A 16215-nucleotide genomic window follows, 5' to 3' on the forward strand; every position below is an offset into this window, starting at 1 on the left:
CCTTCTTCCCCAGAGGCCTATCCTAGCTCCCTTTCCCGCCACAGGGCCCCAGCCCAGTCTGATGGCTCTTATTCTGTGGAGGTCCTTGATGAAGGGAAGGAGAGCAGAGGAAGCACTGGAAATGAGCCCAACCTGGAAACACCTGCACGGGTGAGTCCTACCTTCTGAGTAAAGGCACCTGGGCTCCACTCAGTCCCGGTCCAAGAGTAACTAAGTCCTCAAGTAAGCTGTCGACTTCAACAATGGAGGGAAGTGAAGGTGTTAGGTATTTAATCTGGAAATGTTCATCGTAGTGGAAAAAACATCCAGCTTGTGAACTCTATCCTTTTTTACACACTTACTAAATTTTCTTGTCCACTACAGTTCAAAGAGTGGGTTGGGCAAAAGGGTGAGATGCTGGAGAAGGCAAATATTACACCTTTACGTCTTCTGCCTTCTCATGGTTTTACAGGATCTTTTATTTCGAACATCTAAAGATGCTGTTGAGGTCAGGTGTATATGCACGTGGAAAGAGCAAAGGCCATCCTGTGAACAAATGCATCCTCCAGGTTTGCTCTGAGCAGACGGGACCAGAAAGCCTGGAGAACCTGAGCTCTGTGTCCTACAGCCAACTCACACCCACCAGGTTAGAACCCGGGCGTTTTGATTTTTCGGACCACTTACACTGTGTGTTTTTCTGTAAATGATACAGAAGCAGAACTTGGTAATAATGCAGAGAAGCAAAATAAGATTCATATTGCTCTGAAGATGATTTGTGCTTTAATTATTATTTATCTCTAAGTTGGCGCTGGTAAATAACAAGAAGAGGATAAAACATAATATAGACATAACTGAAACCAAAAGAAATCACAAAAGGCTCAAAAAGACAACAGTCGAAGTAAAATCTCCTTCTTTGTCCCTTTTCTAACTTTTTTTTTTAACATAGTCATCACCATCCAGTGCCTGCTGAAATAAATGAATACTGCAGGGGGCACCGAGGACTGAATTTTTGGTATATCTGCAAGCACATTGCCTTATACTGTGGATCACAGACATTCAGAGCCGTCACTTTGAAAATGACCCTGCTATGCTTTTCTTCTGTTTTTTTTTTTAATCCTGAAAAATAAAAGCAGCAACAACAAATTCTTGTAGATTTATAAAAAATTGCTATCAAATAGATTACTCCTCTCTCCTATAAATGTATCTGATCATCTGATCTGCCAGTGACGTGGAGCAGAGGCCGCTCAGGTGCAGGAGCCATGGGGGTCTGTGGAAGGAGGCCTGGGGGGCAGAGGCTCTCACCTTGTTTGGAGTTGACATCTGATGGGATGTGTGACGGGTGGGATCCTGGAGAAAAGTGCTCGTCGCTGTAAGTGATGAGGGGGGTGAGAGGATGGACCGCATGGGACGGCTGCACCACGGGCACTTTATTGGACTGCAAAGTAACCACAAGGTCAACAGTTAGTGTGGACCTAGCGCCTGTCTCCTCTCCCAGAGAGAGTCACACCAGCAGTAAAGGGGCATCAGCACAACCCAGAGCCACCTGCAGACCTGACGACGGAGGTCGTCTCTGTGCTCACTCAGATCTTCACAACTCTCCATGTTGAATGCCCCTCAAGTGCATGAAGATCCCACCCAGGGGCTATCAGTTATTAAACAGCGCCCCCGGGAGATGCAGGTAATCACTGTTATTCTGCTTGACAGGAATCTCCATACATACAAGTTTACATGCTCTTCCAGATTCTCTCCTCAGGTTAAATCAACAAAGAGTTACTGGAGCAAAAATTGTCAATGTCTTTTAAGCTCTTCATTCATTACGTATGTCTGGCATAAAAAAAGCACTCAATAAGAAATTGTTTGATGAACAAATAAGTGAATAAATATGGCCAAGTTAAAGGGAAAATTTTTAAACAACCCAATAAATATAATTTTGTTGTATTGATATCCACTTAGTTTATAGAATCCATAATTCTAGAGTTACACATCTTCAAGAACCATTTTATACCATTTTTTCATATTTTATAGCTTTGTCAATCAAACATGACCACGCATATGTCTTAGCCCCGACTCAGTTCATCTTCAGATTCTCTAGTTTCTAGAAGTCTCAATTGATAAAAGGGAATTTCCAATTTTGAGTTCAACCACATAATATGAAATGGAGCTTGTAAGAACACTTTAAATTAACACTTTATATTTTAACATATTTAATATGTCACATTTGTTTAAAAATAAATTTTATCATTTAATTTGGCAGTCTAAAACTACACAGCAATAACACTTTTTACAGGTTCAGGTAATTTATTTGGACTTCATCCATTTGAAATCTGGGACTCTTTTGTTTGGTTAAAGTTGAAAATTTTTTTTCCACCCAAGAAAGTGCTTACTAAGCAAATGAGTAAGGTAAATAAGACTCAGGCAGGTTAACCTACTTAGGGGGACTGTTTTTTACAGAAACTCTAGATCCCCTCGCCCCAAAAAGAAAGTAAACACAATTATATACATGCAAAATATGTTTCTTATTTTAAACTTATTTACTAATTAAAGTGGTCTCAGGAAGGCCTCTATTTATACACGCTATAGTAATAAGTAACTTGGGAATTTCAGAGGAATAGAATATAATGAATTTTGAATATTCTCTAATTCACTAGCTCAGATGTACCTTCACCATAATTAGTTTGAATTAGCGAGGTTTTTACTGTACTACAGACTAAAATGCATGTGAAATCTGCTTCTCCAGAAGCAAATATCTGTATTGGAAAAAAAAATTGAGGAAATGCCTGAAAACTGCACAGTGTAAACTGCTTAAAACATAGGTACATGTCCCAGTGGCAGAGGGCCTATAACACCCCTGCGTAGGGTGGCCGCACCTATGACATACACCAGTTTTGTATTTGATATTTTTTACAAATTAGGTATAAAATGTATGTGGCTCCAACAGGAAGGACCACCCTCAGGAAAACCAGGAACAATGATCCTAGTAACACTTAATTCTCTTTACAGCCGGTAATAGTAATTCTCTATACCCTGTCGTTACAGCCTCCACCCAGAAGAAACTTACGAAAAAACGCAAGGGGGAGAAAAAAAATCACTTTTTCAGACAATGATATAATTTCCATACCAGATTGTCCCTATTTTATAATCATCAACTCCTCTCTAATGGCAGAACTTACATGGCTGGTACAGCCCTTGGTGTTTATTAAACGGAGCTCTGTTATCAAAGCCATGTGCCTCTTCTCTACACACTTCAGCACAGATGTCTGTGCACGAGGTGTGTAAAAGGTTAAAAAAATGTTTCACTGCTTTTCAAGTGATAATAGTGCAGTTTGCCAAATACACAGAATGAGCTTCTTAAATACAAGGAATTTGGATTCTGGAGGAGGTGGGGAGCAGGCAGACGGGTGCAAGTAGGGAGGACAGTATTATAAACCCTTTTAAAAATGGAAACAGAAGTCTCAACACCCAAATGCTACAATGAATGTATTTCAACTCTACTTTAGAATAACTGCTTTGAGTTCATTTCAAAAGTCTCATAAGCATAACTGCCAAACAATCTACAGAGATATTTTCTTAGGGTGGTTATAAAGAATAAGCGCTGCAGAAATCTTCGGGAAATATACGTGGCGTGCCGTATTTCCAGAGCAGCACCTTAAGGAACTTGCATTAGCAGGCAGCATCTTAATGTCTGACCTGCCCCTCCAGTCATATAGCTCAGAATCCAGTGCCATGAATTTTTGCTAAATTATGCTATCCTTGCTCTCCTCTTAATTTTACGGTTTTCAACACAGATTTGCTTTCCTGTGGGAAGCAGATAAGACGCTGAGGATTTTAATTTAAGCTCTGGCCTTGTCTTATATTTTGCAAGATGGATAGCAAAAGCGGTACTAGTAGGTGTGTTAAAGCCAACAAGGATTACACCCAAATAATGAAGCAATAGGAAATCTCAATAACATGTGTGGGCACAATTCTGAGGTGAGATTTTGCCTCCCACCAACCACCTCCACTATGTGTATAGAGGCATCCAATCTACGCTCCAGGTCGCCATCACGGCGAGCGTCTTCGGCCCGAGACTGTGGGCCTCCCCGGACATCAGGAGTGGCTGTTCTTTGCTGCTAGCTGCACACACCAGGTGGGCACCTGGGCATTGCTCCTCTGAGTCAGCTTCAGAACAGACAACGTACCCACCCTTAAGCCCAGTCCTCCTATCCCCGAATAACAATGTGGCGTGTGTCAGGGGAGGAGGTGGCAGGAGGAGTAACCAGCCCACTACCCAGCCGGACAGACATGAGCATGTAACCATGTTATGACGCAAGGTCACACGTGCGTGTGTGTCTTCATGAAGCACCTAAGACGTGCCCAGCACCTTCCAGCCCCGACAGCCAACACAGACAAGGTCCCTATTCTCACGCAGCCTCCTTTCTAGGGGCCGGGAAGGTGGAGGGGGTTGTGAAGACAAAGAATAAAGGTGTAAAAAAAACCAAGCAAAATCTGAAAAGACGGTGTCAAGTCCTGTGAGGACAGGAGTCAGCGTGTGGCCGATCAGGTGCCTCTGCCTCGAGCTGGAGCCGTTAGAAACCAAAGTTCACTGGGGCCAAGAGCTTCATTTTCTCTGACAGGAAGCTGGGAAACAGGTCACCAGGGGACGGTGATCAGGCCACGACTGTTGCCTGTGCTTGTAATAATACGGCCCTGCTCACTGCACATCTCCAGTAGCTCAAGGTCACTGAACAGATGGGAATGGAAGCCGGGGTCCCTCGACACAGTGGAATCAGTGGCAGAGAGGCTGCTGCCCTGTGCTGGGCCCTGTGCACCCAGCACCTCACTTAGCAGAGCCCAGTCCCCTGACCCCCAACCCGTGCTCACCCCACTGCGCAACCCCCTGTAAGGGAGGGAGGGGTAAAAAGACTCCCATTCTCTTTCCTCCATAAGTACAGTCAGCTAAGTCTCAGCCTCCCCGGAGGACCACCAGGCATTCCCAATGTGTGTCCTTTGTTTCATGACCCCAGGGCAAGCGCACGCACCTTCCCCCAGGGGAACAGGTACTCCACCTTCACGGGATCCTGGCTCCTGTGCAGAGTTCAGTGTCTTTTTTGTGTGTGTTTGTGTGAGGAAAATCAGCCCTGTGATAACATCTGCCAATCCTCCTCTTTTTGCTGAGGAAGACTGGCCCTGGGCTAACATCCGTGCCCATCTTCCTCCACTTTACATGGGACGCGGCCACAGCACGGCCTGACAAGCGGTGCATTGGTGCGCGCCCGTGATCCGAACCGGCGAACCCTGGGCCGCCCCAGTGGAGCGCGCGCACCTAACCACTTGCGCCACCAGGGCAGCCCCAGTGTTCAGTGTCTTGTCTAAGCTCACAGGGCAGAGAGCGGCTAAGCCAGGCCGCAGACCTGATCTTCCAGTTACACACTCTTTAACCTCAGGCGGGTGATCCGTCAGGTGAGCAAAAGAAAAGTCAAAAAGATGGAAAGAGCAGGCAGAAGGGGTAGAAACTGTCAGGTGGACTCTGCACGACAGCTCTCCCGCCTGTGCCCAGCGCCCATACGTGGCTGTTCGGTGGGAAGCCCGCCATCCTTTCCCAAACTTGAAAAACCACCACCAGGCCTTGCACCCAGGGAGCACGTAATCATTACAGCAGCTAACGCTTACCCAGCGCTTCCTGCACGCTACGCACGTCACAGTACCTCTGAGACAGGCACCATTATTATCCATCCTCCTTTTACAGATGGGGAAACTGAGGCACAGACAAGTTAAGGAACTTTCCCAAGGGCACAGAGCCAGTAAGTGGTGAGGCCGGGTTCAAATGCAGAGAGTCTGGCTCCAGAGGCCGCATTACCCGTCCACCATGCCACCCCCCTAAAGAACTGAGTTCATAAAACCTTGGGCTCTGAGTCGACCATCTGGGCCATACCGGACAGTGTGTGACATCCATGAAATGACTGTGGTCTCTGTCCCAGGCACAGGAGTCCCATCAGACAAAGAGGCGCCTCACAGAAGCAGTATGAGCCGCAGCTCAACTGCCGCCTTTCTCTCCAGGCCTGGAACACATTCCAAGGAAGCCAGCTTGGCTGCCACCCAGGCTGGTCCCTGAAGGTAAGGACCTCTTTGGCATCACAGCCAATAAAACCCACACCTCCTGCGGACACGAAGTGGGTGCCACTTAGGGATCCTGAGAGCCACCCCCAAAGCAGCATTCCCAGAAATGACCCACTCACCGCTGGCAGGAACTCAAGCTGTCATGAAGGTCGTCAGCCTCCGAGGATGTGGTTCTGGGAAGGACTAAAATGTGGTTCAGCTCCCTCCTGGCTAAGGCCGTGGGCTTGCTGGTAAGTGGAGTAATTGGGGAGAAACCTGCTGGCCCAGTAGCTTGTCCCCATTTTGCACACCTCTCGATTTCAACTAGACCCATAGTGCAGGATCCAGCTGTGCATAAAGGTCTTGAGTTCCATTTCAATTGGCTGTGCATTTTATCAATAGTCCTCCTGGTAATAACTGAATCCAGGGGAATTTCAACACTCCACAACTTATTGAGATGAGGAATTTCATCAGGCCTCAATCGTCATGGTGGCATAACGATTTTTTTATTAAACTCTTAAGAAGTCTGGAATTCGTGAAATAGAAGCTGTGTAATTTCACGCCCTGCCTTCCCTCCTCTTCTGAGGAGCTGAGGTCTCAAGCCTTCCCACAAAGAGGAGCAGATTTAATTCACTCCAAAAAGACACAATGATTCTTCCATCAACTAGACCTCAAAAGTAACATTTCGTACTGGAAATCTTTCCTAAGATCCACCAAAGCATCTACCTGATTCAGGGCTGATGTGGCTTCTACTCGAAGACTACGCCTGGTTGTGATGCAGAAGCTTTTTACAGAGAAGGATGAGGCCCAGGCTCGGAAGACTCCCCAGCGGGACCTGGGAAAGTTCTCAGGTTCACAAGAGAAGAATATTCCATGAGCCCAACTCTGGAGGCACAAGGAAGGTCCCCATGGATCCCTGGGATGTTCTCCTAACAGGGGAAGGAACATGTCACAGGGCAAGGAATTCACACGGCTTGGACACCCAGTATGTGCCCATCATTATGGCTGTGCCCGTACAGTCTCTAGCACTCATCCACACGAGTGGGCAGTGCCAACCCTGTTTTTATAGACGAGAAGGCCGAGTCCTTTTGGACACGGAGCTAAGTAATAATTAGCGAGAGAGGACGTGTGCTGGCATTGTTTGATACCCGAGTCCGGCTCTTCCTGCCCCACTGCCTACTGCTCAGCTCCGCTCCACCCTCTGCTTCAAACCACCTGCCAGGCCCTCAACCATGACGAAGCCTCTGCACAGAACAACTGACCACCCGGAGAGCACTGGTGTCACTCGCGGGCCTCAGACAGACTGCACAAGAGCCGCTGAAAAGAAAGGGTGGAGCGCACAGTGCCTTCCTGACTCTCTGTAAGGTGATGATGTCCACGCAGCACATCACTTAATCCTGAAATCACCCCTAAGTTAGGGGCTATGCTTTCTGTCTTATAGAGAAGACAACCAAGGTTCTGAGAGGGTGATTTATACCAGATCACACAGGCTGTCAAGCAGCAGAGACGGTGACTCTGAAGCCCACAGCTTGTACCCCAAGGAGCGAAAAATGACCAGTCCCGGCGCCCTCTGGTTACCACGTGGAAGACAGGAGTAACAACAGTTTATGTCCCAGCACAAGGGCACTCCTGGAGGCAGAGAGGTCAAATCCCAAACACTGAAATGGCACTCAGTTGCTATGCTTAGGGAAGTCACCTAATTTTTCAAAACCTCAGCTTCCTCATATGGAAATGGGTGGGCCAACACCTCACAGGATGAAGGTGAGGATGAATGAGCATCGCAGACATCTATCAGGTCCTGGCGCATCACAGATGCTCAATAAATGAAGGGAAAAGAGGGCCGGTAGATGAATTACTCCGCCCCTCAGAGTCCAAGTCACGCATCTCTAAGGCACAGCAGGTTTCAGAATTTAGAGCCGTGTTTTCTGTCAGGTGAATTCCCCACCAAACTCCCTTCCCTCTCCAGCCAACACACTTTTAGTCTGTGCTGTGACTCCCCAACCTCCCTCCCATCCTCCAGGACCCATCATAAATGGCACCCCATGCTTGAAACCTTAAACAATGCCAAACATTCCGGCCTAGGTCTCGCTGCGGCACACAGGTACACACTTGCTCCACCTCCTCTGTCAGATGACAATTTAACAGATAGAAATCTCTTACAGCAGCAGTTCTCTGACCTTCTGCGCAGTTAAGTGCGGGCGCTCCGCTACTGGCGGCCCGGGTTCGGATCCCGGGCGTGCCCCGACGTACCGTTTCTCCGGCCATGCTGAGGCCGTGTCCCACATACAGCAACTAGAAGGATGTGCAACTATGACATACAACTATCTACTGGGGCTTTGGGGGAAAAGAAAAGGAGGAGGATTGGCAATAGATGTTAGCTCAGAGCCGGTCTTCCTCAGCAAAACGAGGAGGATTAGCATGGATGTTAGCTCAGGGCTGATCTTCCTCACAAAAAATAAATTAATTAAAAAAAAAAAAAAAAAAAAAGAGTACAGAAAGAGCTGTTGATTCTGGATGATCCAGCCAACAGGGTGAAAAGTGTTATTTCAGTCAAGCTGAATTCAGAGAGAAACTGATTTTCGGGTTACAAAGATGGAATTTTTTTGTGATGTACTAGGCTATTATTTCCCCCCTCTTATTTGCTAGTATTTTAAATGTACAAATCAAGAGAAATTTGAAAAGCCAACAAAAATAATATATACCACATTCTTTTAAATGATATTTTAAGTTTTAAGAACTCCTTTGACTCCTTTAATTTAACTCAGCATAGAGCCCCAGAGCGTATTCTTTCATTCAATTGTGAATTATCTTCTTCAAAGGGATTCTTGACAGATGACAGCCGGGACACAGACCTGCACCTTCAACTCCCTCAGGTCACTCCGTCACCCCTCGCTCCATCCTTACGGCCCTCGGACAGGACCGCGCGTCCACACACTGCACTGTCACTGCTGTGCATCTGTGTTCTCTCACTAGACAGGGGTCCTCCCTTGGTGACATCCCACATCTAGTGCAGGTCCTGGCAAAGCGGAGACATTCAACACCTACTTCTTATGACTAAGGCTTTCAACACTAGGAAGTCAACTCCTTTCACGGAAGCATCCACACCCTTATGTTAAAACAGAGATTGATCCTTGTGTTTTCTATTGCTGCATAAAAAACCACCACAAATTTAGCAACTCAACACATCACAACGTCCCATCTCATGGTTCCCGTGGGCAGGATTTGGGCATGGTGTGAGGGGTTCTCTGCTCAGGGCCTCACAAGGTACTGGCCGGGCTCACTTCCTGTCTGGAGGCTCTGCAAGCTCACCTTTGTTGTTAGTAGAATTCAGTTCCTTGTGCCTGTCCCCATTTTCCTGCTGGCTGTCAGGTGGGGGCCACTCACATTCCCTGACAAGTAGCCCCCTCCATCTTAAAGCCAGCAATGGCACATCAAACCTTTCCTGTCTTGAATCTCTGACTTTGTCTTCTATGACCAGTGGAGAAACCTCTCTGCTTTTTTTTTTTTTTGTGAGGAAGATCGGCCCTGAGCTAACATCTGCCAATCCTTCTCTTTTTGCTGAGGAAGACTGGCCCTGGGCTAACATCCATGCCCATCTTCCTCCACTTTATATGGGACACCGCCACAGCGTGGCCTGCCAAGCGGTGCGTCGGTGCACACCCAGGATCTGAACTGGCGAACCCTGGGCCACCACAGCGGAGCGCGAGCACTTAACTGCTTGCGCCACCAGGCCGGCCCCCCTCTCTGCTTTTTAAAGGCTCATGTGACTACGTCAGGCCTCCCCCATAAGCTCTCTTCCAAAAGTCAACAGTGAGAGTGGGACAGAGGGAGGGAGGGGGCACTGTGATAAGCTCATGATGCTGCAACACCTAATACTTAAGACAAAGATAACCCACTTAACTTTCTCATTTTGTCTCTCATTTACAAAACGTTATCATCAATTAATCTTTAGCAGATAAAAATGGAGTGCCATTACAGGCATTATTATTTGGTGTCATAGTTATTCTGATTACTCTACAAAGGTCTGAGGTTTGGTTAGTTTTGGTTTTTCTCCTTTTTCCTTTTTCATCCTAGGGCTATAATGACGTCAAGAGTGTGTTACTCACACACGTCAGAGCTGACAGGAGGAGTAGTTCAGGGAGAGGGACAGAGGAGCTGGGATTAGCATGCCCCCTCCCCCCCCTCAACCTCAGGGCGTCAGGGGGGACCATGCCGAGGAGAGCTCTCGTGAACGGGGTCCCGGGGAAGGAACGGGAGAGGCAATCACTGAGCAGGCTGAGGGTCCAAATAAACTTACTGTGAAGGAAATCTAAAAAGAGCTTTGGCTTTCTCTCTTACATTAACATGCCAGATTTTGGCCAATCATTTGCCTTTTAAAAACATTTTTAGAAAACCGTTATTTTTTATATTTAAATGCAACTCTTCTACTACAAGGTTATGTCTAATCTTAAGCTTTATTTTAACTTAATTATCTGACCCTTTAGGGTGACTGGAGAGTCATATAATTGTCTTACCATTTATTAATCACTAATAATGCACTAAATGCTGTATGAAATAAACACGGTAGAAGGGAAATAAATCAGAGAAAGATAATTAAAAAGAGAGGAAGTACAGTCTGCAATAGTTAAAACCCAGATGCTTGAGTGAGAAAGACAAGAGAAGGGACATTCACCGAATATTTACTATGTTCCAGGGACTATGAAGGATGCTTTCACACTCTTGATCAAATTTATTTCCCCATTTTCTAATGCGGGCACAAACCGAGCCTCAGAAAGGTTAAGTTTTACCCAGGGTCACACCGGCTGGCCTGTGAATGGTTAACCCTGGATTAAAGACACATCCATTTTATCCCAAACAGATGAACTTTTCACTGTGAACTGCTGCAAAGAAAGGCAACAGGGGAATAATTCCTTCTGGGAGCCAAAGGGGCACCCACACTTTTCAGTAACTGGAGTCTATAAATAAAGAGGCGGGCGTTGAGGCTGGAAGCTCAGAGAAGATCAGAGAAAAAGGGAAAATTACTTCTAATTATGTAAAGTTGCAACATCCTATCATTTGATTGATTTCACAACATCTTCGCCACACGCCTAGGCCTCTGAGTGCTGCATGTATTTTTCATGTTAAAGACCGTCCTTTGTCTGTGTTAAGACTGTCCTTTGAAAATTAAGAACTGGAGTCATTTAAGATAAACAAACAAACCAAATAACAAAACAAACAGGTTTGAGATTTGCTGTGCTACTGATAAAATATTACAAGTAGGGGACGTAGAGGCTAATGCAGAGGTGGAATAAGGGAGGAGGCTGAGGGGAAAGAAAGGATCAGGGATCCTGAGGAGGTGGGATGGGAGGAGGAGCCTGCCGGGGCCCTGGCTGTAGAAGCGCGGGCTTCTGTGGAGTATACACATGTGTCAGATTGTACAGTGGAAGGACACAGGGTAGAGCAAGAGTCCAATGGTTCATAACACTTTCTGTATCACAGACACCGGGATCTGACAAAAGCTGTGCCTAAATGATTCTATACACAAATACAATCACACGTCAATGGATGGGGGGCTTCGGTGTGCACAGGGGAGGACAGGGAACAGAGTAGCCCTCGGACCCTAGATTAAAAACTGCTGCCCTATTCTAGAGAGAAGCACTTTGGTCATCACTGCATAATAATTAATTATTATTAATAAGCTGGAGTTTAGTCAACTTGTCAAAAGCAGTATTTGTGTAGGTCACTAGGAAATGATGGAAGGTAAACAAGTCAGGGAAGGTGGGCGAGAAGTTAGGAGCGAGAGCTACCTTTGTCCACCCCAGAGGCCCAGAGCAGGGGCAGCGGGCTCCACGTTCCTCTGCAGCCCAGCGACAGGGCTGTATGACGACGAGGGGCAGCTGGACAGGACAGAACGCGGCCACTCTGGGAGCTCCAGCATCAGATGGAGTGAGTGACGGCCCAGAAGCCCTCCTTTGCACCTCACCAGCCACCAACCCCGAACAGACTCAGGCAGGTCTTCTGGGGCTGGTCTGGGCACTGCTCATTAAATAGGCTCTCTCCACTGCCTGCCCAGGGATGACACATTCGAAGGGAAGGGAAGTCTTTCCCTGCCACTGCAGCAGCACCTCTCTATGGCCAGTTTCAGAGGGCTGGGAGAGCTCCCCATGGCACGCAGAATGTCCAATGGGAAAGGAAGAATGTTTGGGGTCTGACTCTAATCTCCTTGGGGGTGGGGGTGGCTGGAGCCTGCACGGGGTCGAGGTCAGGGAAGTCCCACTGCTACCCAGAAGGGGAGTGAGGATGAGCTGTTTATAGGTTCAGGATGCAAATGGACAGTACAAAATCCCAAAGGGGCAAAGGCAATAGACTTAAACCTAATAATTTCATATTGAAAACAGATCCTTCACCCTTAACGTAACTATGTAAAGCATTTGCCATATCTCAGTTTAAATAAAATAGATTTTTGTTTTAAGATCAGGTGTGAAGCATTTATGAAACAGTATAAGAAGGCTTATGCACCAATTTTATCCCATCAAGCTGTCTCTGATTTCAGTAAGTGCCATATATGTAAAATATTCTCTACTTAAAACTGGGTGTTTTAAAAAGTGAAAAGAGTAACATTTAAGTCTGTGGGGATCCTCATTTTTCTATAGAATTTGCTCAAGAGTCAGGAATCAAAAGAAAAAATACAACAAAAAATTATTCAGGTTCAGCTACTAAGATAAAGTCTAATTGAGAGCTAAAGTTTATTAAGAAATTCAAATCATTTTCCATGAATATATAAACGTGATATTTATGCTTAAGATAAGCATTAAAGCTATTCTATAGAGCTATGCTGTCCAGTACGGTAGTCACAAGTCAGAAGCTTTTGAGCCTTGAAATGTGACCAGTCTGAATGCAGATGTGCTGTAAGCATAAAATACACACACTGGATTTCAAAACACTTAGTGTGCAAAAAAAGAATGTAAATTATCTAAATAATTTTTTATATTGATTACACGCTGAAATGACATTTTGGCTATACTACATTAAATAAAGTTATTACTAAAATTAACTTTACCTGTTTCTCTTTACTTTTTTGAAGTGGCTACTAGAAAATTTACAATTACACATACGACTTGAAATTGTGACTCGCGTTCTACCTCCACTAGGCAGCTCTGCTTCACAGTTGGAACATCTGGAGCTGAGGTTGCCCCTCCCTTCTGTACTCCAATCTGACGTAACCAAAAAAGTAGGCATACTTGCTAACAAAAGTTCCTTTTACAGAAAAGGAGATTTATAGATAAGGAAATGGAAAATCAGAAAAGTTTAGTGGCAGAGCTGACAATCCAACACTGGATTTCAGTATCCCATAATGAGGGCCAGGTCAATAAGTTTAAAACCAAATATTTATATGTCAAGCAGTATAATACTATAACATTTCATATTATGGTATGAAAACCATCTGAATGGTATCTATCTTTCACAGTTGAGAGTGAGCCTTCTGAATAAGTGGTTTGTTGCACAGCAGTTATATGTAACTTCTGCAATTTGTCAGTCAGTTCAATTACCTTTAAAAACACCTAGTACACATTTTCAGATTCATTACAAATTCCTTGATGGGTCACCAACTTTTCCATCTGACATCAGAGCACACTGTCTAAAAAGACCCGAACTCATCTTGAGGGAACGATGTTGTGGGCATCACCATTCACAGGATGTACTCATATGAGTCAAGGAAAAAGAACCTTTTGTTTTGGATTTAAAAACAAAATCCTGAAATGAGTTGAAAATTGAGGCAGAAAACTCAAATGATAAAGTAGATTACACAAATTGGGTTTTATGTAATTTTGTACATTTTGATTCATCTTAAAGCCCCCAAACAAGTCAGACTAGAATGAAAAACTTTCCTTGAAAATATTTGTTTCAATGGTATAAAAAGAGGAAGTAAAATTCTATTTATAAACTATAAAAGAGAAACATTTTATAGCCAGTGGAAAATTATAGTAGCAAAGATGACAATAGCTTCTCTCTGCTAGTAAAAAAGGATACTTCTGTGAATACGAAATCAAAGATAAACTCCATTTTGTACCACTTACTGTGAATAGGAAATTTCCTTCCGGAATGTTATTTTGTGTCTTTTTTGGGGGAACATGCCGAGGAACTCAGGCAGATAGTGAATGCCCGATTCACACATCTTTCCCAAGGGCCACCTTGGTGACTCTTAGTCTCCCCTTGTGTCCTGGAGCTGGCTGGTGCTAGCTCTCCAGAGCTGATTACTAAATTTCCAGGAACTTTGAGAGCCTGTTAATATTATGTTGGAAGCTTGAAATTGGCCATGGTGGGATTATTTACACCATGGAAATTGGTAAATGTGGAAAGTCAGTGCCACTCCCCGCAGGCTGGCTGTTAAGCACGTCACAGCACACCTCTGGCAAACACTGCACCCTTCCTAAATTACAGGGAAGCAAATTTTCCTCCCCATTTCTCTTTGACAAGCGCCAGGAACAGAATCTGGATCTCTGTCTGAAACCATTCCAGAATAAGAAGTTTCAAAGGTCATCTTTTGACATGATCTAGAATGACCCGATTCAGGCCCCCAGGTCCTGCCAACACTGGGAATGCGCTGCTGTTGGCCTCTGGGCCTAAACAACACTGGGTCTGAGTCACGGGACAGAAGGACAGCAAGGAGAACAGATGTGCAGAAGGGTCACGGGCATTTTCTTCCCTCTTCTCAAGGAGATAGTTAACATAGTAAAAAAAAAAAAAAAAAAGTGTAAAATGCTTAATGTAATTATTTATGAAAGTTATCCATAACAAATGAATTTTATAGAAAAAAGCAAATAATTGAGACTATGTCACACGTGCATTAAAGAATGCAGCTTCCAACATGAGGGCAGGACATCAGAGTGCAGTTACCCAGACCAACTGCAAAGAACCTGGCATCAGACTCAATATTTAAAAAGTGGGAGACAAGAGCTGCTGTCTTTGCAGCACATTCACCCAAGAAACATAACATAAATTCTCCCCAAAGACTATGAGAATCAACTGAGGGACACTTGAAAACAATTACGAACCTTAGGGAGAGGTATAAAGGAGCAACACTAATTTAAGGGCTAATTACAGAATGGTCTTCAGACACTCCTCTTTGTTGTAACAATGCTTTTGCTCAGGTTTCTATATGAAGGCTGGGGGTGGGGACCAGTTCTCTGGCAAATAGTAACAGCATGTTGAATTTGAAGTCAAAAGACCTGGATACTAGTCCTGGTCCTACCTGCTATTTGTCGTGTGAACTGAGACAAATGACTTACTCTTTCTGTGTTTCAGATTCCATTAAATGAGGCTAGTATTTTCCCTGGCTAAGTTTGTATAAGGATCAAATGAGATCAAGCACGGAAAACACTTTGCAAGTAGTAAAACACTATGTAAATAGAACATGAATTCCACTTTGGAAAAAAAGAGGTCATTAAGTTCATTTCTTTCATTGAGAAAGTTATTACCTGAGTCAACGTGCATGACTTCAGTGAATACCAAATAAAGCTAACTTTGAAATCTGCTGAAACAGTTAATAATGGCCTCAAAGAATCCTCTCAGTCACTGTTTCACTAGTGATTTGCAGCCTCAAGGAACTCTCTACTTCCCTATTAAGGCAACTTCTTGGTGTAACAATGTTTTTTTCTATGATGCAAATATGCTACAATATAGTCCATCTAAGCACCTGAAGGATTTATCTCTTTCAATTTACCTCTTTAAAATGTGCCGCCTGCTCCATCTGAATACCAGTACTTTAATGATGTTTGAGCGCAGGTAGATGAGTGGATGCTCGGCTGGATAAGATAATACAGCAAGTGGAAATGTAGACTGAGGGACTCAAGAAGACCTGCGATAGCCCATAGACACAGGAGGTGGCAAGAAAGGTGAGGAGTGGGTGGGCAAGGACCTTAAGAGCGACAGCTTGAAGTCTGTGACTGCGGGGATTCCCAGCATCAACAAACTATACAAGAGCGGGCCTGAGTACATCCAATGTCCTTTCCAGCACAATGACCCGGTGGTTCTCAGGGTTTTAAAGCTCTGAATTCCAACACTCTGATATTCTGTACAGTCATGCATCGCTGAATGACAGGGACACCTGCTGAGAAATGCACTGTTAGAGGAGTTCGTCGTTGTGCGAACATCAGAGAGTGTACCTCCACTAACTTAGAT

At 44.9% G+C, this 16215-nt stretch overlaps 1 protein-coding gene across 5 annotated transcripts in view; it reads right to left on the reverse strand.

The window, feature by feature from the left end:
* The window catches only part of LEF1 (lymphoid enhancer binding factor 1), a 115648-nt gene that overhangs the window by 35703 nt on the left and 63730 nt on the right, over positions 1–16215 (reverse strand). For all 5 annotated transcript variants that reach the window (XM_058549884.1, XM_058549881.1, XM_058549885.1 and 2 more), the window contains exon 4: positions 1282–1414. In XM_058549884.1, the coding sequence (XP_058405867.1) occupies positions 1282–1414 (133 nt within the window). The remainder of the gene's footprint in view (positions 1–1281; positions 1415–16215) is intronic.

The sequence above is a fragment of the Diceros bicornis genome, chromosome 11 (genome assembly GCF_020826845.1).
Source record: "Diceros bicornis minor isolate mBicDic1 chromosome 11, mDicBic1.mat.cur, whole genome shotgun sequence".
In the NCBI taxonomy this organism is placed as follows: Eukaryota; Metazoa; Chordata; class Mammalia; order Perissodactyla; family Rhinocerotidae; genus Diceros; species Diceros bicornis.